We start from the raw sequence: 27338 nt of genomic DNA on the forward strand, positions 1-27338 counted from the left end.
TGGTTTTAGATTAGACTGTCACTAGAATTTGGGCAACTTCTAAAGCTTCCACCCTATTCCTGACTTTGCCATTCCTTTAGAATAGCTGTGTAACAGTTACATACTCTCCACATCATCTGTTGCAGCACAGACTTAGCTGACAGGAATATTAAGCACTGCAGATAGATAATCATGCAACACAACAAATTTGCTGAAAATCAGCAGCAGAGTTAAACAATGTTAGAACCATTTGTGACTAGTTTTTAAGTGCAGGAAGGATAAAAAGCTAAACGAAAGCATGATCTTTCAGGTTCTTATGGACAAAGACCCTGCTGTTAGTGAGGCTAAGAAACCTGTTGCACATGCAAAAGACAAGGTATATCACACCTTTAGCAAGGGTCCTTGTCCAGGGGAAAAAAATAAAAGCTTCTTCAATTCAGACACGCTTTTAAATTATGGTATTTTGAAATATAAACTTCACATCACAATATCAACACAGTGATTAAATACTTGATGTTATAGAAAGCAAATACCAGAAGGTTAGCTAGAGAGATCAGTTATAAAAGATACCTGTCATACTAATGTCTTTTTGCAATGTCATCTTATTTATAAATGCATTATATGCTTTAGAAGAAAGGTGATTTTCAAGAGCTACTCTTCAATTAGAGATCTAAACGTATTCGTTTACATCAAAAGATCTAAGTAAGAAAAGCCAAGAAACAAGGATGCTGGCTGATATAGGCATTTTATTATCAATTAGTTGTATGTAAATATATATCTACATTTCAAAATTAAACAATAGTTTCTTAAGGAAAACTATTTATAACAAAGTACATGACAAAATTCTTTATAAGAGGTAGAATTACCTTACCATTAATCTATAATTCATATACAGTATATTGTATATATATGCACACATATGCTACTTTGTGTGTATATGTTACATATACACAGTTGTGAAAAGAAGTACAGTATTGCATCAGTGATTTATATAGCTGCTCTCAGTATTGCTTATTAACACTTTCAGTACAACTTTGCATAGCAATTTGTGATCTGATCCTTTAAAAAAAAAAATAATGTGGCACTTTATCTTCACTTCAGTTGTAAAGCAAATGGGGGGCATTCACAGGTCTTCAGGAACAAAGACTGACAATTCAACCAAGTTTTATTTTCAAGTTTCCGTAGATATCGGAAAAACTTACAGGTAGCAAATCTGTTTTGTTTTTGTCTTCTAAATTAGTGGCAAATCAAGTCCTCACAGCTGCTTATGTTTTTTTGCTTACTATACACTTGTGGAGTTCTTAAGACTTTTACACATGATCTCTTGTACTTCACTCTAATACCACTTCATTCGAAGTCTCATTCCTAATCACACCTGATTATACGTTAAGAGCATCTTTACTACTGACAAAAACATTCTGTGATACAGGAGGTTACATTAGCTGTATGTTTAACAATAGTTTTCAAATTAAAACGTTTATGAAGCATCCAACTGATAAGTGAAAATTTAATATACTTCCAACATTTACAAGTATGCTTTGCTAATGAAACTGTACACATACTGCCAAATGTAGGTTAAAAACATGTAAGTATGCAGCACTGCCAAATTCACTGTACGTACACATTCTTACCAACTTAAGTTTGGTCGCCTTCATTTTTGCAGTATATATTGCATAGTAAAATTTAACATTCTACATTGAAAAGAAAAAAGTTAAGACATTCCTTTGAGACAAACTGGAAGAAAGCATTAACTGTACAACTGAATCATCAGATAAATTACTTTCTCTTTGCAATGGAAGATGTAAGTTACACTACATCTCAACAAATATTTTCCATTTATTTTTCTTTCATAGTGTTTCCTTATGAAACATCAGCAGCTGAAAGTGGAAAGCAGACTATGTATCAAGTGCTTTCAGTTGATAGTGTGATAACTAGTCTCTCACTAGCTAGACTTCCATTAAGTTACCAGAAGACCAATTAGTGAAAAAGTAATTATGTTACACTTTTAGCAATAATGATGGACCCATAAAACAAGAAAAACATCTTGTTCATAAAAAAAAAATTTTCATCTTTGATAAACACATAAAAATTCTTTAAAATACACATTTTTGTAGCAAAGTGAACACTAAATTAAAATATATTCTAATTTTTACATAATTTTTATATATATTGCTTACCAAAATATTCTCTTAATACATATTTTAACACTGTACACGAGTTAATAAATGTCTTAATGAAACTCATTAGAAATATATTCAAGCTGTCTCAACATTAAAAATTTAAATCTTTATATAACATAGGGTAAAATAATTTCCATAAATTCAACATCAGTGCATCTGCAGTAGTCATTAACAAGAAATTTGTGCCTGTTAAGAAGTCTCCTCTTGGTGTTAAGGTTTTAATATGTCTTGTATTGAAGACTCCTCCTCTGAGTGAGCAGCTTCCTTCCTTAAGTTCTTCTCCTTCGTGAAGGACTTCGATTTTAAGAACTCAACAGGTTTCACCAAAGCGGCAAGGCTTTAGTACTGAATATACTCAGACCGAAGGGACTGTGCAGAGAAGAAAAACTGATTAAAACTCACTGGTGATGTTATACTTGTATATAATATGCATTTTATGCTTAAGGAGTAGAGGAAGGACAGGAAGAAGAAAAATAAACAGAGAGTTGGAAGGGGATCTCAGTCTCTGCATAGGTAAAGATGAATAAAATAGAAGAAACACAAAAACTGGATACGGTAAAGTCCATCAACTTTCCTGTATCTACACTTACTTTTCCAAACAAAATTCTAGAGATTCTTGAAGAAAGTGTTACAAGTCCTTTAAAACACCACCTTAAACCAATACCTTAAAAATGTGTTGGAAAAATGTACGATTGCAGTTACTATAATTGAATTGTTTCCATTTATCCTGAATGAGAATCGAAGTGCTACTATAAAAAATACAGCATACTTCAGATGTTGATTCAGGTAACGACATATATGGAAACATATATGGTGTAGCTAATTACTGAGAAAAAAGCTACAGCAGTACAATTATGCACATGAATAAATTTATGTACAATTACTAAAACCAGATTAAAATGAAGCACTGCAAATGGTTCATCTGGATTAGCAAGCAGTCAGTATAATTAAGAGGAAAGCATAACCTAGTCTACTCTATTTATTTACGTTTCTGGTTCTATTGAAGTCTAAGGTTTTACTATAAAGTAATTAATCAGTTTAGACAGCATCCAAACATTTTATTACTTCCTACACAGATGTGTTCACGAAGTCATGCTGATGAATAAAATGTCGCATCTGAGAATGCTCTTCACTGTACTAGTATGTTTATAAACAAATAGCAGATAAAAAAACCCCCAAAGCATATTTTAAAAATGCATCAATTCATCAGGATTAGAGAGAGAACTACTGGAGAACAACACAAATCCCAAGAAAGCTCAGAACCTTGGAGTCTTCTCTGCCATTTTCCCACTATTCCTAACTAGTCACTATAGAAATGCTCTTTGGCATCCATAGTGAAACTTATTAGTGGAAGTGCATAATAGGTATATAAATCTTTAGAGAGCTAACTAATATCACAAAACTACTTGTTTTCTATATCTTAAGCCTCAGTGTATACTTCCAAAGTTGTCTTTTAAATGCATTTTCACATCTTGAAGATCTGAGACCATCTGGATATTCTTTCCTAGGTTGAAAAAGAAGTGCTGTCAGCATATAAAGATTTGAAAACCACTGACTAAAAAGGGTCTGTTTTTAGTACTGAATGCATTCAACATGAAGGGTATCATTTAATAGAAAATACTTTACCATAAAACTAAACAGATGTAACAAGTGTTTTTTCATTATAGGCTCAGAATCACCATGGAGTACAGATCATAGAAGCTTATTTTTCCCTACTCCATTCTCTAATAATCATTCTGGATTATTAGCTTTGGTGAGGGGATCTGTCAAGCTATTTATTACATGCGTAAGAGTGAGGCAGAAGGAATAGCCCTTCATTAATGAGCACTTGAAACTTCTGCTCTCTTAATGATCCTCAAAGCTTTCTCATTTTCAGAAGTGTATTTTAAGAATCAGAAAGATGGTTACACTTAACTAGAGCAATATTTGAAACGGATCCTTCAAAACTGGGTTTCAAGTAAAGTTGATTAACAAACAAAAAAAAATGCATGAAATTTAATTATATACTCTCCTATGTACAGTAATAGATTACTTTAAGCTTGGACAGAGGAAAGATGACCAGAAAGCACTGTACACTTTTGGTGATCTTGGGAACAGCTAGCGTTAGTTGACAAAGAACTATGAACAGCAGCCCTTTACTGAGCAGACAGTAGTAACCAGGAATTCTACATCATAATTTAAATAAATAAACAAGCAAACCATAAAGATTCTGAAGTTTACACTAAAATTCTTAAAATTGTTTGGAATATAAGTTACAAAAATACGGAAACAAATAATGGCAACATATATAAAAAAGAACAAATATCCACACAGCACAGATTGCTTGGAAACAAGATAGCATGTTTTGTTAATTTTCATTACAGATGGGTAGGCAGGGTTTATTTTATTTATTTTCAAATTGAGAAATAAGTTTTTCAGTGTGTTCCCATCCTCACCATAGCTCTGCTTCACACAGCAATTATTTCTCCCTAATGTTTCAAAGCCTTTTCCAAATACAGGGAAGAATTAAACCTAAGCAGCATTTTTTCCAGATGAAGATTAATTGATGTGACTTCCCATAAAGTTCCTATTACTAAAGACATGGTGACAGCCGTAACAACTGAGTTGTTGTGAAGTATACAGACTAATTTCTGAGTTTGAAAAATTAAATTATAGCTGGGGAGGGCTGGTTTTTGTCTGGGTTTTTTTTGCTTTTGCAGTTAAGTAATTTGTGCTCTTAAATCTCTTCACATTATGCAAAGAGATTGACTGTAATATTTCAAAGCCTGTAATTGTGATTTTTTCCTTTTTTTTTTTTTTAATCTTTTGAGGAGTTTTCTATTTTAAAATTTACATTCCTACCTCCTATTTGCAGTGACTCAAAGTATGGCCTATGATTCTGAAAGCTTTATTAAAAACAAAAAGCCCCAATCCACTTTTACAAGTCATATGCTGGTATTTAACAAAATCTTATTTAAAACAGAGGTAAAAATAGAAGAAAAAAAACAAAGAAAGTTGACTGCCGAACTGCAATGATGAGGGTCTAAAATCAGTTAATTGAATAGAATTCTCAGTGTGTACTCCTACAGTGGTCCCATGCAGTGTCAAGCTTGGCATTTTATACCCAAGTATCAGACATTTAAACACGGAACTAAGAACTAGATTAAATTATGTTAATGATATCTAATGAAGTTCATGCTGAAGCAACTGCTTAGATCACTGTCATTTTTCTTCTTCAATAGGAGGCATGGAAAGCCTCCTGGAAGAGAAAATAAGCCACAGATCCATCTAGGCACTAGAACCGTATACGCATGCATTCAACTTCAGGACCAAATCAGGTGCGAGTTTACATTTAAGAGGGAACAACCCTATAGCATTTAGGACTATCTGTTAGGATTCGAACATGCACTTTTTCCAGGAAATTGCAAAAATTTAGATTTTTTGAATTGTGCATCAACTCTCCCAAAACATTGTTGCAACAGGAGTGTTGCAGCAGGCAAGAATTACTGTGGCTACACAAGATGCACTAAATTAAATCAGGATATGTTACAGAAAACGCATATGCTCTTGAAATGATCCTTTGAGTCTGCTAAATTTACACATCAGTAAGACACACTAGTGTTTGTCTCTCTTCTTGTTAAAGCTGTCCTATATTCATTAATGGTAAGTTCTTACTAAGAAAAACTATTCTACCAGTATAAAAATCATGTATATGAATTTTAAAATACTGCTACACTTCTCAATTTTTTGAAATTTTTCCATCTTGCCAGTTTCCATGACAGCTATAGAAGCAAAAGGTGACTCATCTTAAGACAACCCAGTTACATAATCTTCAATACAAATACATTTTAAAGAGTGATATTTAGATTTATAACTATTGTAAGAACAAAGTAAAAATTTTATTGTGGCACCTTAAATGTGATTATACTTGATAAGAATATTTTGGCAACTTGTAATTGTGAGAGATTCTGTTTAATGAAAACATCCCATATGTAAAATTTGCCAATAAAATATTTATTCTATTTGGCTAGAATGGCAAGGTGTCTGTTCTATAAAAATGAAGCTTTTCTTCTAGTTCATCAGCATACAACAGCACAAACACGATAAAAAGGAAGTGGATTACAAGCTTACACTGATGAAGGACAAAAACTATTACAGAAAAATCCATGGCTGACAACAACAGAAAGTCATAGTCATGGTTATTTTTTGTTTGTTTTAAATGGAATGTGGAACAATAGTATTAATAAATGTTTTTGGTTTTTTTTTTTTTTTTTTTTTTTTTTAAGTGTTTCATTACAAAACAGGAAAAAAAAAGAGTATTGAATAACTTTCCCTTCCATACTGGAAAAAAAATTATGTACTTGCATAAAAATGAAGTTCCTAATTTCCTCACTAATGAGATTAAAGAACATTAATTAGAACTGATAATTTACTGTCCTAACCATCTTAAAATGCTCCTGCACCACTCGTGTTGATAGTTGACAAACAGAGAAATAGGAGTGAGAAGATGACTTTAATAGAGTACCTATATGATTACAAATGGTTAGCTTGATATCTAACTCAGGTAAGTGAAATTCTGCTAATAAAAAGAGGGATATAATTCATATCATTCAAAGGTTCTTTGATAAGTTAAACGAATAAACATAACCACCAGTATATGTAATAGACTTCTGTCAGGTACATTATCTGATGTGCTCCAATTAGAAAAAAGTGCAATGTAATACAAATGCTTATTGCAACAAGACTAAGATTTGGCTGACAAGACTTCCAAGTAATTTCAGCATCTAAAGCAGTTAAGTGGAAATCATTAAACAGAATTCTGTTTTTAACAGAATTCTGCCAGAACTGGTATTAAGGCTTGATGCTACTCCGTATTTTGCTTATGAGCTTAAGATCACTGATGAATATCACCAAAAGCCAAATAGCTGGATGTCAGTAGTTGAAGTGGTAAGACAAAACAATCTTCCTTGGTTGGTTAATTGGTCCCATTAAGAAGAGGGGAGCAAAAAAAAAAAAAGGATGATGCTTTTATAGAGCCAAATACAGAGTTCCACATAAAAAAAATCAGGGAACGCAGGACATTGGACTAAAATACAAGTCAGTATCTTGGATAGCAAGAACTGGGTTGGGGTTTGTTTGTTTTGTTGTTTTTTTTTTTTATTCCCTATGAACTCCCAATACATTACAGTTAAAGAAGCTAACACAAGTTATGGATTTAGAAGCAGGACAGCACCGAGCAGCAGCTTTCTGGACCTGAAAGATGAATGTTAGAGTGTTGCATCTACTTCTTGAAAAAGGATTTTCAGAAACCGTAAAGGATTTGAACACTTTCCAAAAGGATCTTTGAGCCAACTCAGCTTATCAAAAGACAAGTTGAGATGACTAGCATGAAATATCTTCATGACAAGAAAATAAGGTAATAAAGGACTATAACAGTGACATAATAAAGAGATACAGCAAGTTTCAGATTAAAAGTGAAATGGTTTTAAGCATGACTGTATTCAACCATTGGGACCAGTTATCAAGAAAAATTATATTGCCTTCAAAATAAGAGAAGACTGGATATAGCATCTCAGTTAAAGATCTTGCTATATTTTACTGTGTACAACCTCTGCTCCTAATCAGCAAATGATATAAAGCCAAAAATTGTTCAAACGTTACACCCTGACATCCTTCCACGTGTTACTAAGTCATTAAGATAGGTAGGAAGATGATTTTTAAATGTTCTTAAAACAGGAGAAACGCGCATTCTAGAAAGCTACTTTTTCTGCAGAAATGTTTCCCATTCAACCGAAAACTTTATACTATGCCTAACATATTTCATTTAAATCACTGTTTTAAGTCACTTAATAGTTGCATTGCAAGGGAACAAAAATTCATTTCCCTCTTTACCAAGATGTGCATAGCTATAGTCCCTCTCTGATGTCAAGATGGCTGTTTACCTGTTCATGAATTGCTCTTTTGCTCTTCCTTAAATTAAGCAGTAATCAACATTCTTTGCTTTTCTCCCTTTTCCTAAGTATTTTAGTCACCCTTATCTAAGAAGGAAATGTGTGCTACGATACTAGAAGAGACAGTTACATTGTAAACCCAGCCCTTCTCCCCACATATATTTGGGGATTTTTTGTGTCAATTCCATTATGTTGAACACTGAGGGTTTATGAGATTAAATAGAAACAAGGTGCTAACCTAGAATTCTGTAAATACCATTACTTAATTTCTTAGCCTATGCTTATGGCACAAGCCCACTAACTTTGCTTTCATTGTTAAAAATTATTTGTAGCATAAAGGTATGGCAACTACCTTTCCAAAGGAGATGACAGCTCTTAGTTTATAACATGTTATATTTTCATTTAACCTTTTAAACTGTTTGAGGAAACGTGCTGGTTGTTTCTGTAATGGTTTATATTATCTTGTAACTTTTGGCCTATTGTGAACAATGTCAGCTTATTTTCATGATTAAGTCACGTTACAGTTATAAGGTGTTTCTTCCCCTCAGTGCTCTGCAGGTAGGTTTACATATTTATCCATAATATGTAGCTGCAACTAGAATATGGAAAAAACCTCTAAGAATTGCTGTTGGCAGCATATCATTTACAGAAGGTACAATAGAAAAGAATGGGAATGGGCTGACATTCCAAAGAATTATTGTTCAAATACATTAAATATCAGACAATATTGAAGGTGAGAAATAAAAAAAAAAAAAAAAATCAGACACTTTACCACTTAGTTATTCAGATGAGTGATTGCTCTCTGTCATTGCTGGTGTATTGACTTTGGTTCCAGTATACTCAACTGGAGCCACTGTCAGTCTTCCTGAGGACTGAACTTCTGTAAGCATACTGGATAAAAGGCTGACCTTCCAGAACACCAGAATTCATGAACAAATTGAAGACTCATGGATGTGTCTCGAATCAAACATCCTCAGTTTGCTATACAGCTATACAGCTTTTTAGCTCTCTCATCTCTACGCCTGGAGGAATTAAACCAAATTAGTTACTTAAACTAAAACAGTTCTCTTGTTCTAGAACTGGTTTCATCATATGGAAACTGGGATGGTTTCTATATCCAACTTGAGAAAAATCTCAATTATATATAGTTTACTTCAATCCCATGTAGCAGGTAAAGACACAGCCAAATTAAAGAGGTAAAGCAACTTCAAAAAACTGAAAGGATGTGGCAATATTCAAGAAGTCCCTTGCAAATAACTTACTGCTGATGTTTAAAGTAAAATTTAAACTCAATGCAGAACACTCTGATCCTAAGATCATGGAATACTAACATTTATTTCCAGATAAGTTGTAGTGGATAAGAAGCTAAATGTGCTTTCAAACAAGGAGTCTGAAAGCATCAAGTATTTTAAAGAGTTGCTTTAGGTCAAGCACATCCTAGCACAGTAACTCTACTTCTTTTCCAGTGGAAGTATCCATTGAATTTATGAGGATACAGAATCAAGTTCCCTCAACTAACTTCATTTTCAATGTACTTTGTATACTGGTTAGGTTTCAGTCATACATGCAATTTAATTCCACAATAGAACAATGAGAATTTATTTCCTACTGTCATCTGTATGCAGAAAGTGCAGTTCATACTCCCAAGCTATAAACATGTGGCTTCTGAACTGTAAGTGGTGCCACATACTAGCTGTTACGAGAGGGTAGATCCCCTGCTTCTTCAGGAAAAAAAAAGAACACAACCCATGAATGATCTTTTCAGCTGACATCCTAGTTACATGCCATATGTGTTTAGCTGTTTTAAGATAGGGGACCCACCGCACTCAAAAACAGTATCGGGTATAACACTAAAACTTTCTGTATACTGAAACAATTTATCAGTGGTAAGGAAACAGAAAAGAAAGGTATAATATTCTGAAGTTTTTTTAATTTTATACAAAGGTAATTTTATTTCCAGCAGCTAAAAAAGTAAAAAACTGAAGTGTCAGTACTACTAAACAGAGGGTGACGAGTTCAATTCATTGCAGGCAATATATTCTGTCAAAAACACTGCACTAATTTTTATAATTAATAGCATATCAGATCTTTGGAAACCAGATATTTTAAATTGTTTTTAGATTTATAGTAGTAAATGTTTATTTTTTCCCTAAAATAGCTGAAGTTATTTCTGATTTCACAACTGAAGTTCCTCTACTCTCTTCTCTGCATTTTGTATAGAATCACTTTCAAGTTGCATTAATTTATCTGTGCATCCTCTTTATACAGACTCTTTCACACAGAAGAAGCCCAAGGCAGCAAAGTTATTGAGGAATGAAAACTAAAACGGTGAAACCATCAGAAATATCTTGCTCTAAAATACTTTTCACATTTGGTGTTTGAAAAGGACTAGGTTTCAAGTCAGGTGGACTCATCTTTCAAATGAGTCCTATCTTTGAGAATGTTCTATGTTCCTTTTAGTATGATACGTACAAAGGCTTCTTTAACTCTGTTACTGCATAAAGATTAAGATACATAATAAACTTATAAAGTATGTTGTGGATAATTTGAAATAAAAAAAATCTGAAGGGTAAGAAGATCCATAAAAAAAGATATCAGAAAAGGTGTTAGTTTAAGTTCAGGAGTGATTTATTTTCATGAACCCTCCATGATCTAGATGCTTTAAAGAGATGGGAAAAAAAAAGCTTAAAAAGGTAACAGACAAAGGTGCTGTGCAGAAACGTTAAAGGGAGTCAGAGAATTATGCTGGGTTGAGATTTATTTGCGACAGCTTTGCTCGCAGAAGCAAGGAAGATAAGCATCGGTCAGATGCCTGAAAGTGCTGTTGTGACTATGAACTTACAGGAATTGATTGACTCTGGTATCGTGCTGGAGGAGTTGTAAGGCCCATAAAGGAAGGTTGATGCGAACTCATCTGTCACGGCGCTGTGAAAACTGGTTTGGCCGCTCAGGTTGTTGCCACTACTGCTGTTTCTGTTGTACGAGTTGTTGTTCAGTTCATGGTTATTTCTGTGAGGCAGCTGCAAGCTGCCATTCAAGTGGCTGGACGTTTGGCTTACAGAAAAACCTGTCCTAGAGGACGATGATGTCATTTTGCTCTCATCATCATCTGAAGCAACGTACAGGTTCCCTAGAGAACTGGCTAGTCTGGAGTTTATGGAAACGCTGAATGGAAAAGACATGGGGGGGGGGGGGGGAAATACACACAAGGTATGTACAGATGTATACAAAAAAACAACAGACAATTCAGAAGACATTAGGTGAACAATATAGACCATTCTGAAATAATTTGTGTTTGCACAGAGGTTCATCTTCTAGCTCTCAAATAATGAAAACCAGACTTCTTTGTCAGGAGTTCCCAAACTTTGTTTATTCAAGCACTACCATGGCCAGCTGTCACCTCTGTCAAACCATATGCACATGCAGGAGATTATGTTAAAAGGTTTAGGCAGTGGCTGATCTACATTAAAGTACTTTGTGTACATGTAACAGTTTAAGAACTCCTCTTCTGTTTCTTGAAATCAGTAACATGATACAAGTCTTCAACTAACCAAGATGTAATATGATAAAATTTGAGAATAAAAATCGGGTGTCCTGAAATATCTCTAAGTTAGTTATTTTCTTCAAGTAAGTATTTGTGGCCGGAAGTTACTGAAAATGCATCAATCATTCTAAATTTAACATCCAAAATTACTTAGTACAATAATAGTAATGGAATTAAATAAATGAAGGGTTCATAAAAATCATAATAATTACCACTCAGTATTCTTCCAAGATTAACAGCATATATACTTGTGGGAATACTTGCAAAACTTCTGTAAACTTAGATGAGTGGGAAAAAAACCCTGAGCAACATAATACTGTTTCTGACTTGATAGAATCCTACCAAAATTCTCATACCAGTGGTACAGGTTTTGGTTTTTGTTTGTTTTTTTTTAAATCTGCAGGCAACTAAGGCTTGGCTAGTGAAACAGCAAATCACTTTGTAAGTAAATTTAAGCCTTCTTACACCCAAGAACAGCAAGAGCTTTGTAGCCTGCATATGTGCTGAAAACCATTGTAGTACACAGTAAATATTTGTACCAAAATGAGAAGAAAAAAAAAAACCTTTTAAGGTTAGAGCCTGAGGATGTGAGAATTCTGCTTATTCTTTCTGCAGATGGTGAATTAACTGCCATCACTTTGGAGGCCTTCAGAGGAGACATGGATCCTTCTGTGCTACCTGAAGTATTCAGTCTAAAAGGAGTGCAGAGTTTTAGTGAGAAGCAAGATTTTTATAATTGAAATATACATCTCAAAAACACATACAGTCTTTCAATACATAGACTGGTACTTTAAAAAGTGGGAATTCTCAAGTCTGAGTACTGAGAACAGCAAAAACTCAGTTTGCCTGTTTTCAAATATCTTTTCAAAAAAACTTTTCAAATATCCCATTCCCAAGTTCTCCCCCTGCTGTACCATTTTATACAGTTATAGGCTACTTTTCACCTTGATAATTTGGGAAGGCTAAGTGTCCATTTTGTATCAAATTTATTGTGAATTTGATTATAAATTTTAAATATGGTAAATTTGAGAAAGAATACTTTCTGTGCTTACAAAGCAAGTATGAGTAGAAAAAAAAATAACACTGTAGCTTTCATGAGAAGAACATCATAGTTTCCAAGTGACAGCAAGAACATTTTTACAAAGTTGCACAGAACATATAGCTCTTTCTAGGGTGGGACTCAATGACCAAATTCTTCATATTTTGATAATGACCTCTAAGTATGGTACACTGGACTACTCAAAAAAGTTAGCATTATAGCTGTCCATATTAGTTCATTAAAACCTAATAAACGAATAGCCTCGCAGTAGTATGACATTCTCTTCATCCAGGGGGATATTATCATGATCAGCTCTTAAAGGATGAAAAGACCTTGGGTACAAGCTACAAGCAGAGAAGGAATGACACTGAGCAGAAATAGCTTTAATTCCACACCAAGAAAGGGTGAACAGACATCTCCAAGGTTAGACATCTGGAGTAATCAATATCAAAAATCCAGGTTGTCACAAAACTGAAGATAATGTGTTCTTTTCAATATTAATGCTTTATAATGACAGATGTTTTGTCTTACATGTTGTATTTTAGATGCAACGGGGTAAAGGATACAACGGTTACAAAACCAAAAGACTCAATTCTGCCATTCCTATAACTCTTAAAATTAAGTCAATTTTCACTCTATGATTTATTTTCTTTTGGGAGGCACTGTCAGTACTGATTTGAGATTAGTACAGGTGATAAATAAAATAAACATTTAGAAAACGAGAAGAAACTATTGGCTTTATTGGCTCCACGGAAAGTTCTGAACAAAGCATGTAGTAAAGTGTACAGTAAGGACCCTGTATTAAAATATGGAAAGATACTAAAACTCAATATTTATCTGGTACATCTTCTAAAAAAGTACTGATTGTATCCACTAAGCAATACATCTAGTTCATCTACTAAAACAGACAGGACAAATTGTAATATGCAGGCGATACGTAGCCAATTTAGGCTTTTGAGACAAGTATTGAATTTTGCAGAGATAAAGTGGTTATAAGTTAACTAGTCATCCTTCGTTGCATAACAGCATAGATACTAGAAAATGTGACTGAGGAAATTACTTGTATGTGCTAATTATTTATTAAGAAGAATTTGAGGTATCCCTGAAGTAGAGCTGTACTCCTCTGTCCATTAGATTTATTTCCCCCTCCCCCCTATTTGCAGAAGTTTGTTACCTGCCACTTCTCAGAAGTCTGAAGTTGCTCATCAATTGATGTGGTAAGTATAATTCAAAACACTGAAAATTTAAGACCTGAGTGGTATACATTTAGAACTATAACTTTAAAGTTAATACCTGAAAGGTTGTGATATTGATCTGGTGTGCAGTTTCATGTCTTGCAGCCTAAAGAAACCAAAGCAGCAATCTTTATCAAAGGATAAAAAGCCTTTCTCCCCCCCCCCCCCCCCAAAGCATACCTGCATGTCTAATACTGGCTTTAAAGTACAAGACTAATGAGAGTTAAGAGTTATTGACAATCATTATTTTAATTTACAGTTCAACAGCATAGAGGTACTTCAGGTTTATTTTCAAACTTCACATTTTTACTGGTTCTGAAAAATTCAAAATTTATATAAGGAGTACAGAAAAGTAATTATAGAAAGATAACTAAGTTCACTGAAGAATATTTTGGTTGAAACACAAGTTTTAAAATGCTAGACATAAATGTGAAGGTTTTGAAATATTTTTTTACTTTGTCTTTTACTGCTACATAATAAGTAGGTATCCTGAACAGGGAGATAGAGGAAAAAAAAAGGAAATTCATAAACCAAATCTACAACTGATAAATACATACTTAGAGGATTCCCACTACAGAAGGTGGTACAACTAGTACCACTGTGGTAAACAAGGTCATGTACTTGCCATAAAGATCTGATAGCATAGCCTGCATTTAAAATTGCAAATTACCTTAGAATTCATTAATTACCTCAGAGCTCCAGTTGTAGCAGAACATGGCCGTCTCCGACTTTTTAAGGCATTAAGCTTATCTCCCTGTGTCATGCCATTCTGAGTTTCCACACCTGGTTTGTCTTCAAAATCATTCTGGGAAACACAAAGTATGCAAGCAAAGAAATAATCGTTAGGAGTAGTATAGTTTCAAAGTATTGAACGTCTCCTTCGCAAAGATTATAATTTAAAAGGCTAATCTACAGTCTTCTGCATACATGGGGCACTACTCTGTTTTTGCATACTTCCAGTAAATTAAATGTGTCACTGTACAAATGCACATTCACAGAGGCTTTTTGCAGAATCTGACCTCAAAGTCAGTTCAGGATGCTTGAGTCTAACGCCAGTATTTATTTACTTCAAAGCAGTCTGTTTTTATAGAACTTAAACACCAACTCATTCCTCCATAATTATTTTCAAAGTTATCATCAATGTGGAAGGGATGCAGTAACACACAATTTTGTGATATCCACAAGATGAAAAAGATAGGTAAAGTTGTGTGTCCTTCAAGAGGAGCTAAAAAAAAAAAAAACAAAAAAAACAACTTTCCTAATTTTTACTAATTTTTTTTTTTTTTAAAATAAACATTTCTCATGACGTCTAGAAAAATAGAGTTTTGAAAAAATTTCCCTATGAGAACCTAATAAGGAATACAGGATGAAGAGATTTCCGGGTTTTATCCTACTTTTTCTAGCTTTAGAAAATATTACAAACTCTAAGAAATATTAAAAGGGTATACCAACACTGTTTAAATGCCTATTTATAATTTCTGACTGATCTCAAAATACTTCTCTAAGACCCAAGTATTAATTAGAGACAGTATCTTAAGTAGCAGAAATAGGAAAGTTAAACAAAGCAAGAGAACTGATTTTTTTCTAAATTGCCAAATGAAAAAAACCTTATACCAGTTATGCTTCATTTGACCTCAGATCAAGTATTTGTTTGTATTACTGCAGTTCCTATTGTGCCTAAGTGACCTCACTGCTCCGCATAAAACAGATCAATAGTTTCTACCACTAACCAAGATGAAAGATTGACAGAAGTAGTAATACAACAGAAATTAATCAAATGATGTGATGGTCCAAGTGTTGTACTAATTATAGGAAAATATAAATATTTTAGCTAGATTTCATTGAAGATTATATACTAGGCCATTGTTACCCATCATTCAGCCTCAATGCTGATATATTTTGTTTCACTGTCTTTACCTGCCCAACAGTTACTGTGTGTAGCTGCTCTGTCCTCTGATTCTTAGACCTTATGCATTCTGGGGACTGGTGTTACTTTGTTTTGAGCTTCTAGAGAGCCTAGTATAATGAGGTCTTGAAATATAACCAAATATCCAAAGACAGAAAGAGGTAAGTTAAATGTTTTGAAAACTGAATGTTAAACAGCTTTAATATGACATTCGTAAAAACCTGAAATGTACATATTACAGAGAGGGTTACAGTAGAAAAAAACAGCACTGTGAATTTATATTGTGAAACTGTACATAAGCTGCTCCACAGTGTACAGGTAGTTGAGTTACCTGCAGGTAAGTTGCCTTTAATACTGGAAGCAGTAAAGTTGTAGTAGTAGCTTAGATTCAAAAACATTACTTTTACCCATATGGCTATGTGCCAGCTGTTTTCATTAGGCATACAAGATCATTTCTACAGTGTTATATTCTCCAGTTACTAATCTAGATATTTAACTTTACATATTCCAAGCCACAAATTGAGCTTCCAAAAGGGAAACAGTACCTTTACAGAAATGCATTCAAGGTGCTTTTTCAGATTATGATAGATCAACATGACAGATGATTATTTTAATTTATACTAATAACTATCTGAAGATGCCCACTACATCCCTGGTTTTTTGCATCAATGATTCTGTCCTCTAAACTGCTTCTCACAGATACTGTAGTAAACCATAGTTTAAGATTTTTACTAGCCCAGAAGCAGAAGTATGTTTGCTTTAGTTCACACTTCATGCCTGTGCTTCCAATAAAAAATTGTAAGGTCCTTACCCTAAATGTACACATCACATCAGTAATCCGTAACACTGTGATAAAGGGATGGACATCTATAGTGTCATGCATTATTAGCTAGAAACTTGAAATAAATAGATTTCCAGGCAGAAAACTGACATTTTTTTTCCTCCTCCATTCTCCAATAAACAACTGAAAACCCTGAAAGAATGACTTGAAATAATGCAAACCTTCTGAAGTTTGCAAAATGACCTATAACAATTTTAAATATAACCTAAGCTTTTTTAAAAAAAGTGGAGATTTGTTCTAATTATGACCTATAAAAAAAGTTTAGCTGTGAAAAAGCAATCTAGTAGTAATACAAGCCTAAAAAAAAAATTATCTATAGCTAGTTATTAAAAGATCACCTCCATCTCTGCTTGTTTGAAATTTTTCCTACAAACTCTTACCTCCCTGCATTGATCCAAGTCTGGTACTTTATTCAAGCTGTCACTGATTGAAATGTCATTCAAGCCACAAAGAACTCTGTTAATGTTTCCATCAACTACTCGTTGTTTCTGCTTTGATCGGATGAGATCTCCCTCCAGCCACAACATTGCTTGCTTCCTTTAAGATACAAAACCAAATCAATTCATATCAACAGATTTGTGTACACATAAAAAACAATATGAAAACATGCTACTCTTACAGATTTGAATCTTCTATACATCTTCATCTGTAAAAAAAAATTTGAATGTCTATCACAAAAAAAAAGGAAATAATAATTTTCAATGGTTAAAAACAACAACAAAAGCACCCCCCAGATTCACCAAACAAGTCTATAGCCATCACAGAAATATTACAAGTACTAAAACTTCATTTTACAAAATCCTACTGGGAAAAGAGACTAACTAAACCAGAATTTGCAATGGTATTTTAAAGGCTTTTAAAACACAACTTAAAAATTCATATAAAATAATGCTTTTTATATACATAAGGTGCAGAATAAATGATGATACAGCACTTTCCAACTTATTAGCATGAGTTTTGTGTATAGAGATACTGCGCAGTAAAACTACAGCTGACCTGCACAGTGGAAGTGGTCATAGTCACGTAAAGCTGAACAGGACTCTAGTCAATTTTCAGAAAGTGAAAGAACATATCCTTCAGACAGGTGGTAAAAAAAAATAATAATAATTTAATTGCTATAATGTGTATGGGCTAAACAGGCTTTTGTTGATGAAACTGCATTATTCCTCAATAAGCAAGTTTGCTGGGTAGACACTTGTCATGCTAGTTCCATCCAAGAACTGAGACCCTATTACATACTACTGTAACAAAATTAAATTCTATACTGAACAGAGAAAAAAAAAAGAACGAGGAATTAAATCAGAATATACTTTCACTGGAAACTTTTTTTTGTTTGAAAACAAAATGTTACGGCAAAGCTTAAGAGCCAAGTAGTCTGAGCCAACTGCCTAAACTTGCTCAATAATAAATGAGAAAGGTAAGCACTTCCAGAAAAATTTCACTATGTCCCAAGAAAACATCGAGAGAAGGGAGAAGGAGGGGGTGAGGGGAGAGGGAGCGCCACTTATTCCACTTAACAGAAGTAGCCTAGAAAACATGCTTGAATTTAAATACCTTTGAAATCTTTCAAGATTAATTGCCTTCACAGTAACAAACTGATTTGATACATACTTGAGTGGGAGGGTCTCTACAGAGAAACTACTCAAACCTCCCTTAATAAACCTCAAAGAATCTAAGAGATGAAGCTTTGACATCTATGAAGGTTGGGAGATCAAAGTTGCAAGATTTTACCTTTTTGTCAGATGTAACTACTCTGCAGCCCTGAGGGCAAGATATTTTATATTAGAACGATGCAACTGATGTTAGCTCCTTCTTTCTCAATCCCATTTTGACACTACTGGTGACATTGCTTGAATTTTGTCTGATTGTCAAAACAGGTATCTATTGCCATTAGGACAATAGAAAATTCTTACTGAACAATACAACAGCTCTTAGCTATGAATAATGTAGGTATGAATGAAAAATATCTGAAGGATCTTTGCCTATCTGTAAAATCAAACCAAGTATTTATATGCCGCTGCAGAAAAGACATGGGCCCTGTTTTTCCTATCTCTCAAGTAAACAGCACTTACTAATCACAGAACCTACTACCTTTCTCTTTAAATTTTGCTCTATTGTGGAAGTTATTTTTAAGAGCACATCATCCAAGCATCAGCACGGTGTGAAGAAGTTTAATCTGCCCTCAGTGAGCACTTATGGTTTGCGAAAGTGTGATTCACAGTATTTTGAATAATAGTAGGCCACCTCTCAAACAAAGGAGTGCCCATTCAGTTGCACTGGAAAATAAACAGGAATCCTCATTTGTGCTCAGTTTCTCTAATGAATTACAGTAATACTTTTTTCTCTCCGATATCCCACGGATTTTAAGATGCAAGGTCAGTGCATGTTTTACTGTATTTACACAGCATCTAGCAGAGCTGTTGCATTCCCTTTTTTCCAAGAAGAGACAAAATTGTGGTTGATTTTCTCAAAACGTTTTTCCTCATAACAGTGAAAATGCTTCCAACTAAGTATCATCACGGTATCAACTCAATAATATCAACATAACCACTGTAATAGTAAATGCACAATGTAGAAACCACTATGAAATGAAACTTCATGTCTACATCACTGAAGCCAGTGCAATTATGTCATTCATTTCCAGTCAGGATCACACCTTGAATCACCCATTCAAATTATCTGTACACGAAATGTTCTCAATGCAAAATATACAGTCAATTTTGAGAAGCAGCTGTACTAAAACCATACATTGGTTAACAACAATTAGATCCAACTAATTGGATCAATGCTAACAACTGTTAGATCCAAATCAGAAATGCTTCATACATTATGCTAGGAATCTGACAGAGATCATAAGCTGTCCACCACATACTTATTTAATCTTTAGTTACGAGAAAGAAAAAAAAACATACCATCTATACTATTGTAAGATTCATTTTAAGTGTCACCATAGGCTATATATAAAGTCTATCATTTCTATATTAATATTTTAATAAATCCTTATTGTTGATTTAGTCTTTTGACCACATCTGGACTTTACACTTCCCAGACATTTGTCTTGAACTCCTAAATCCCCCAGAACACAAACATGCAGAGTCTTGAGACCCTCTGCCCCTTAAGGTGACAAAATGCATAGCACTCCAGAGAAGATGATTGCTACTGAGTAAGTTTGTTTGATTTCAATCCCAAATTAATTAACCTTAAATATATTGCAACAGGCAGTAATATACGACGGCAGTAGACAGAAAATAGAGCCTATAAACAGTGCAAGATAGATAAGGATGTAGAGAAGCAGTTGATTCTTAGTAGCAAATAAGGTATACATACTCTTCCAAGAAGTGTTGCTGGGGTCCTATGATAGAGCCTGGTCGACATATTCTTATCCAAGCAATGGCTTCAGCATGTGTGAACTTGTAGTGTTTCATTATGTAACATGCAATCAGTGTTCCTGTTCTCCCCAGGCCAGCTATAGAAACACAAATATCAACATTCACATATGAAATCTTGAGCATTTCATAATTATCAAATTGAAGTATGGAATATGAAAAGGCTTCTTTGCAATGGTATTCACCACCTTAATATTTGAAGAAAGAATTTCTGATTCAGTATCCCGTTTATCACGTAATTGGATTTCAATGCTGTAGATCTAAGAACAAATATATCATACTTGTAAAAAGTTAACAGCGTTTAAGAACGCATGCAACAGTGATCACTCTTGGCACTTGTACAATTCTACTTGAAACTTTTTTTTTTTTTAAAGGCTGATATTTTAAAAAAGCTGTCACCAAGCTGGATACAAACTTCATATTTATAAAACCAGTAAAAACAAAATCAAAGTACCTTTGAGAGGCCAACACATGTACTTTACAAATCAAGGTTCAAATACATGCAAATACAACACAACAGATAGCAGCATGTGTCTTCTCAGCCAGTGGCTTTTTGTTTTTGAATCAGTTTTGTTGTGAAACCAACCTATAAAACTATTCACGGCTATACGTATAAACAACAATCAATGTTGACCAGCATGTAATTTTATATATCAATAGCTTAAAAAATGATTTAACCCATTACCCCCCAAATCACAAACTAATCCTGGTTTTAAGGGGAGAATAGAGAGACAGAAAAATTAGCTTTTGCTATCAGACCAATCTCTTAACTGTAGAGTAAGCATTAATCTCTTTCTAGCCCTATGTTTTATCTACTAGTAAAGTGTCTCCCCATTTAAACCTTATTTTCCCAAAAAAACAATATTTGCAGTTCACAGTCTCATGGTGGCCAGCTATTGTTTATGCACCAACAACTATCTAAACAGAAACTCTCTAAGCAGCCAGACATGCTTGCTGACAATTCTATACACAACTACAAGCTCGTTACATTTAACCAATAACTAAATCTTGCTGTCACTTTTTGGAAAGTTAAGATGATTCAGGTAAAAGGCTGAAGGTAAAAGTTCACAAATAGTGAGATTCCATAACTCTACACTGGAAGACTAGCTCTGAAGAATCATTTAAAAAAGGGGAAATATTGTTAGAGACACAGTTTGAGGCTTGGGGATTTTTGTTGTTGTTGTGGTTTGGGTTTTTTTTAAATGCAAAAGGAATGCAACATGCAAACAGATAATGAAGAGCTGTACTATACTAAACATACATCTGAATAAGAAAACAGTCTCTGAAAATTGCAGGTAATATCTACCAACTGCATGTATCACTAAGACTTCAGTTCTTTTCTCTAAGTTCCTACTAATGTACAAACTTTCCATAGCAACCCTTTGCATTAAACCATTCTATAACTTCTGGGAAAAGCAATTTCTTGTGTGGAAGCTGTGCTTGGAATAGTTCTGCAATAGCAGTACAAAGAAGACTACAGACAATACATTAACTCCAAGTTAACTGTTGATTTAACTTTTTATAGGCTTATTTAGAAGGGTGTAAAAAACCTAAAAAGAATGAGATTGTTGGTTTGCTTATTAAATGGTCAGACGAAAGACCAAAAATACTTCAGTTTAGCACGTGCATATCTAAGTCACTAGAAAAGTATATTGTATTTCTCTTTAGCAGCTAAGCCTGGAGAATAACAATCTACTGCTGATCAATAATTTATACTCTCATTTAGTCAATGAGCAGATGTCCAGCTTATTAATGCCAGAATTTCTGGGTTCTAGCCACGGTAACAACTTGTTAGCAAACAAACTTATTTATCTTTGATATGAATGTTTATTGTTCATGGAAAAATTATGAATGAATAGCATGATTCTTGTTTCAGATCAGCAAGACATTTGTCTCCACAATGTCCTTACACAACTCTAAACATAAATCGAGCCAAACCCTTCAAAGCCTTTGTTAATCATTCTCAACTAAGCACGTTTTGTGCCTTTTCTGGCTGATTTGCTGAAATATGCTCGTTTGAAATGCTGGCATCACAATAACTCACATTAACTTGGAATGTGGAAGTCATGCTCCACAGAAAAATGTAGAACAGTCCAAAAGCACAAAGAAAACCTTTCAGTCTTTCGCATTTCCTAGCCAATTATCATAATGCTGTGAAAGCATAATGCAAAAGAGAAATCTCCAACTAAAACTCACGCCTTCAAGTGATATTAAGAAAAAACAGAACAACGAACAACAGATTGTCAGTTACTGTAAGTAGTAGTGTAGGATGAAAGAACTTAATGTGCATATGAAAATAACAAATATTTGTCATATATTTAGTCAAATATCATAAAGCCATATTACTTTCACAACCAGAAAGCGTTATTTTTAAAATCATTTATTTCTGGAATGAACGCTGCGGATTTATACTTACTTTAAACTTCGATCTGAGAAATAAATAAGTGCACATACCTTTACAATGTACAGCAATAGCACCATCTGCATTTTCACAGATGTTCAGGAACCTCTGAACTATACTGTCGCTTGGTGTGCTTCCATCTATGAAGAACAGGTCATAATGCTCAAAACCAGCATCAGTAAAGCGTTTTGCCTCATAAATTTTTTTGTTCAGTCTTATGATTGATGTGACATTATGTTTCTTGAAATAGGGAAAGTAGGCTTCAGGTGCATGAAGAGGATAACCTATAAAAAAAATAAAGCAACAATCATTTAATGTCATAGATGAAGTTCAAAGTTCTACTAATCAAAATTGCCCCCAAAACCTTTTCTGAAAGATAAACATGCTAATACTGAAAATGCTTTACTATTTTATTCAGCATGAACATGTTAAGTGATATAAAAAAATTCTCCACAAAATGCTCATGAAGACCACTATAATTAAAAAAAGGATCAGAAAAAAAGAAATGTGTATTTCACACAGTGTATGTGAAACACCATACTGTCTCCTGTTTAGCCCATTCCTGTCTACAAGTAGGGTTTTATACATAAAGCTAGAGACATATATGAATTCAGCATTTCAGAACAGCTATTTATCTATGGTCAAGCTGCAGATCAGAGAATAAGAACATGCTTTAAGAGGAAACAGTGTTTATGAGGAAAATAGATTGGTGATCTATACTATGGACAAGAGGAACAGTCAAAAGATAAACTGTAGTACCAGAAATATTCTGTGAAATAAAAACCCTTTAGTGCCTTGATTCAGTTGAGAGACAAAAGGATCCTCTAGATGAAGATGGGGGGGTGGGAAGGAAGGTCAAAGACCAACCACACCACAACTGTTCAGGACACTTTCACCAAATAGATGTTCTCTGTTGACAAGCGTGTGAGGGACTGTCTGCACATGCACACGTCTGTAGGATGTATGCATGTAAAACGTAGTTTATTCTTTCCCATTAACAATTAAGTCTTATGAACAAAAGACAGGAACAACGCAGCTACCACAAAAATCAGAAGGCCTGTCATTGACCAAATTCACTGGTTTATCTCTAGAATTTTTGTTCCTGTTCAAATAAAGTCCAAAAGCTTCCTCACAAAACATGGGTCATTTCTACAAGTCATATAGGCATTAGTAAATGCAATTAGAGTCACAACATAATGAGAAAAATGTAGCTTTGTAATGTGTACTTACACTCACCTGGGTGAGGCTTATTTGTAGCCTAATTAAGCATTAGTGCTAATTTAGTAATTTTCAGTTATATACATGTTAAAAATAAGACACAGGTTTTCCAAATTCCATGGAATAATTTAAATATTTTTTGAAAAAAATCTGCAAGAAGGGACTGTAACAGTGATTGGGGAAGAAACCCAAACCAACTTAAATATTTTCTTCCTGGATTTTGTTTAAATCTTCTGTTGACACTATGCAATTAGCAGCATTCCAGTCATAAAGGAAACATGAGAGAGCAGGGGTGGGGGGAAAGAGGTAGATATTCATAAAACATGTTCACATAAAGAAAGTGACATGGCACAAAGAATAAGGTGAAATTCAGCAAAAATCTGATTGGAGTTTTTAATTTTTTTTTTAGCTGGACCAAATCTCTCTTTTCCCTCTGCTGGTCAAGCTTCTTTTTTTATTCCATTAGAATCACATAGGTTCTTCACATTACCCCAAGAATCTTCAGTAGTAAAGGCAAGCTTCTTTTTCAAGTCTTTCCTGGCCTTTGTTACAAAACTCTTAATACAGTCTCCTTTGCTTTATGCAACTCACCTTTAATTCTGCATACTTATCGTATCAGGTGTCAGGTTCCAGGAGAAAAGTAAGGGGCCTGAATTTCTCAGGCACTTTGTCACTGAATGAAAGTCACTGACTGTTAGAAGAATTGGAATTCTTCTAGCAAAGAAGAATTTTAAAACCTTTGGAATTATGTTCTATGATTGTATGTAAAATGTTCACTGTATGATTATTTCTAAGGATAAAAATTAATCTATAAACCTCTATTATCTTCTGCTCATTTGTGACTGTTTAACATGCTGGAGAAAATAAGATCATAGAATAGCATTAAAATACACACCGTACCATTTTCAAGTTTGCTTTTTGGATGTGGTCCACTAAATGCTAAAAATTTTCCTGGAACAATCCAGTTGAAGTCACCGTTTTCCACTCGCTATAAAAATTTCAGAAGAGAAAAGCATTTTAATATCTGTACATACAATGTTAAAAAAGTTACTCAAGATTTTATTTTACTTTTCACCATGTTCTTGCTGCATTAAAACAAAACACTTGAAATGTAATTAGCTAGCTTACCTATATGGGACAAACTAACTAACCATAAGCTGCTTCTCAGAAATCTCTTAATAAAATGAAGCGCAAAAATTTTTGCTGAAGTTTTCCAATAAAAGCAGAAAGATCCTATATCTAAGATGTTTCTCCTTTAGAGGGTTCAGCATTTTAAGATACCTGCTTATAACAACACTGACAAACACCAACATTCTTGTACGTTTTACTCAAACAATACGGAAAAATACTTCCCCGTAAGGCACTGGCTAAAAAACCCAATTCATAGAAAACAAACTAATAAGCAATTAAGCCTTCAAAACCAATTGTCCTTTCCCTGTAGAAACTGAAATTTACATACTGGCATAAGTTCTGATGAGCCAGTAACCATAGAAGCAAAGTACAAATCAAATAAAAAGACTAAATTAAAAAAAACCAAACCTTTCAAACTGTGATGTTTTGCATTTCTTGCTCACTGTTAAATGAAAACTTCAAAAAGGCTCTGCAAATTCTGTCAGTGCCAAAACTGGAAGCTTCTTTGGAAATACATAACTGAAGTTTAAAACTACCTTTTTTTTTTTTAATTGTAGAGTGCTCATTCTTCATTTGGCAATGCAGTTATTCTCAGCATGACTTTTAAGGACATGGCACTCAGTTCAACTGCATTATTAAGCTTGTGTTTTTAGCTCTCAGCTCATCAAACATCCTAATGAGTGAAAGGTTCTGATAATGGACGTTGCTGTAATCAATTCACCGACTGTTTGCTTAGTTAAAGCCCATTAGGCTTGCTCCAAATGTCCTCACACAGTGAAAACTCCTGTAAGTTAACAAGGTTGCATAAGGACCAGTGAACCAATCTTACTGCCAAGTCAGAACCCCTCACCCACCCGAAATTTGTATTACAGAGTGCAATCTCATTGTAGCACCTCTACCCCCTTTAAGGATGAAGTCCTGTTCAACAAATTAAAGGTATTTTTGTATTTGTATCACCAGTTTTATATGTGAATTAAGTACTTCTTTATAGTTACATGGGTTATTGTGAATAATTTAAATTTTAACCAACCTGAGCTACAGATATATATGTATATGTGTGTATATATACTGACCGCTACATGCAAACAACATTATTATTAAAAAAAGAGAGAACTTGAGTATTTTACATCTAGTCCAACAAAAGGGGAATTAGCTGCCTTGATAATGTAGTAAGATGAAAGAACTATAAACGGGAAATAAAATTTCCTTTAGCCTGCTCCCTTTAAGTCTTATGCAACTTTTCTCCACATAACTACACATTTGAAGACCTAACATAGCAAAAACCTGGAACACAAAGTTTTAGAAACATAGCACAGGACATATCTAAACATACAAAGCTGACCATGATGTGTAAAATAATAGAAAACATACCAAACAATGGACAAAAAATTAAAGATGATTCCAAGTTCTTGCTTCTTAAACTCAGACAGCGGGCAGCTGTCACACATACTTGTCACAAACTAAAATAATGTTAAGGATTAAACAAGATAATGTATAGCTTTAGTCAATTATTTTAATTTTTTTTTTCAGGCAGATTATCACCTACTATATGTACAGATTCCTAAGAATTCCCAACCATCATTTGTTCTTAGAACAAACATTTTCCTTTTGTAGATAGAGTAAGCAAAAGGGCAGCAATTTCATACTTTAAATTTTAGTTACTGTTCATTTAATTTTGGTAATTCAGCAAAGGCTATACACCAATTTCTCTATCTAATCATTAGGGAACATTACAGTGTACAGAAATCCTTCTACGAATGCTTTTAAGTTTTGTGAATAGCTATATGTTATAGTGTGCCTATTGCAGCCAAAGTCTACTGTATAGATTTGTGTTGTAAATTAAGTTTTTCCACTGTTCATTCCTCTCCTGACTTCATCCTCTTTCTTGAGCACTTATGAAGCATTTCGTATAGCTGTATGTATTTCAGATATGTACTGAATCACCCCCATCTTCTTGCTATTAAATAACTATTACACAAAATAGTTATTTATCAAATGTTACAGATTTCAGAAAAGCAATTATCCCTAAAACTCGCTTAATATTAGAAATATTCAGCTTAAGATAATAAATTTTAAAATGGACATTTTCAGACTAAGCAGATTTATTCTCATTATTTCCAAATTTTCTGAAAATTGCAATAGAGGGGCGAATACTGGCTACAATAAAGTAACACAACTCTAAAAAGCGAGTTTAATATATATTCAAATGTTTAGTACACTTGTAGTTTATATATCCTTCTCCTTAACCAATGCAACTGCAGGAACTTCAGGGAGTTCCAAAGACAAGGTCCAATACAACTACATGGTTGTCACTGACCAGTAAAAACCCTTTCCCTTCCTTTGAGTGTGGGAAATGGTAGACAAAGATCATGCAACTACTCTGGACCAGATGTACATTCACCTCCTGCACCTCCAATTTCCTCTGTACACAGCCCAGCTCACAGGCACACTTTAAAGGTTCTCTGCAGCAATACAGCTTGAGATAACTGTCTACTACTAGCAGATAAAGGTGTGTATGTTACAGAACAAAGTCCTAGAAGCATCTAGA

The 27338-nt window shown here is 34.0% G+C and overlaps 1 protein-coding gene across 1 annotated transcript in view; it reads right to left on the reverse strand.

Moving 5' to 3' along the window:
- Positions 1-705: 705 nt before the first annotated feature.
- CDC14A (cell division cycle 14A) overlaps positions 706-27338 on the reverse strand; it is a 67203-nt gene continuing 40570 nt past the window's right edge. Inside the window, 10 exon segments of the mRNA XM_009468289.2 lie at positions 706-2528; positions 10932-10992; positions 10994-11254; positions 12197-12325; positions 13966-14013; positions 14597-14712; positions 17035-17191; positions 19982-20120; positions 22495-22725; positions 24560-24647. Of these exon segments, the coding sequence (XP_009466564.2) occupies positions 2499-2528; positions 10932-10992; positions 10994-11254; positions 12197-12325; positions 13966-14013; positions 14597-14712; positions 17035-17191; positions 19982-20120; positions 22495-22725; positions 24560-24647 (1260 nt within the window). The 3' untranslated portion in view covers positions 706-2498.

The sequence above is a fragment of the Nipponia nippon genome, unplaced genomic scaffold, assembly GCF_047370975.1.
Source record: "Nipponia nippon isolate SJK-2023a ecotype South Korea unplaced genomic scaffold, ASM4737097v1 scaffold_5, whole genome shotgun sequence".
Taxonomy (NCBI): Eukaryota; Metazoa; Chordata; class Aves; order Pelecaniformes; family Threskiornithidae; genus Nipponia; species Nipponia nippon.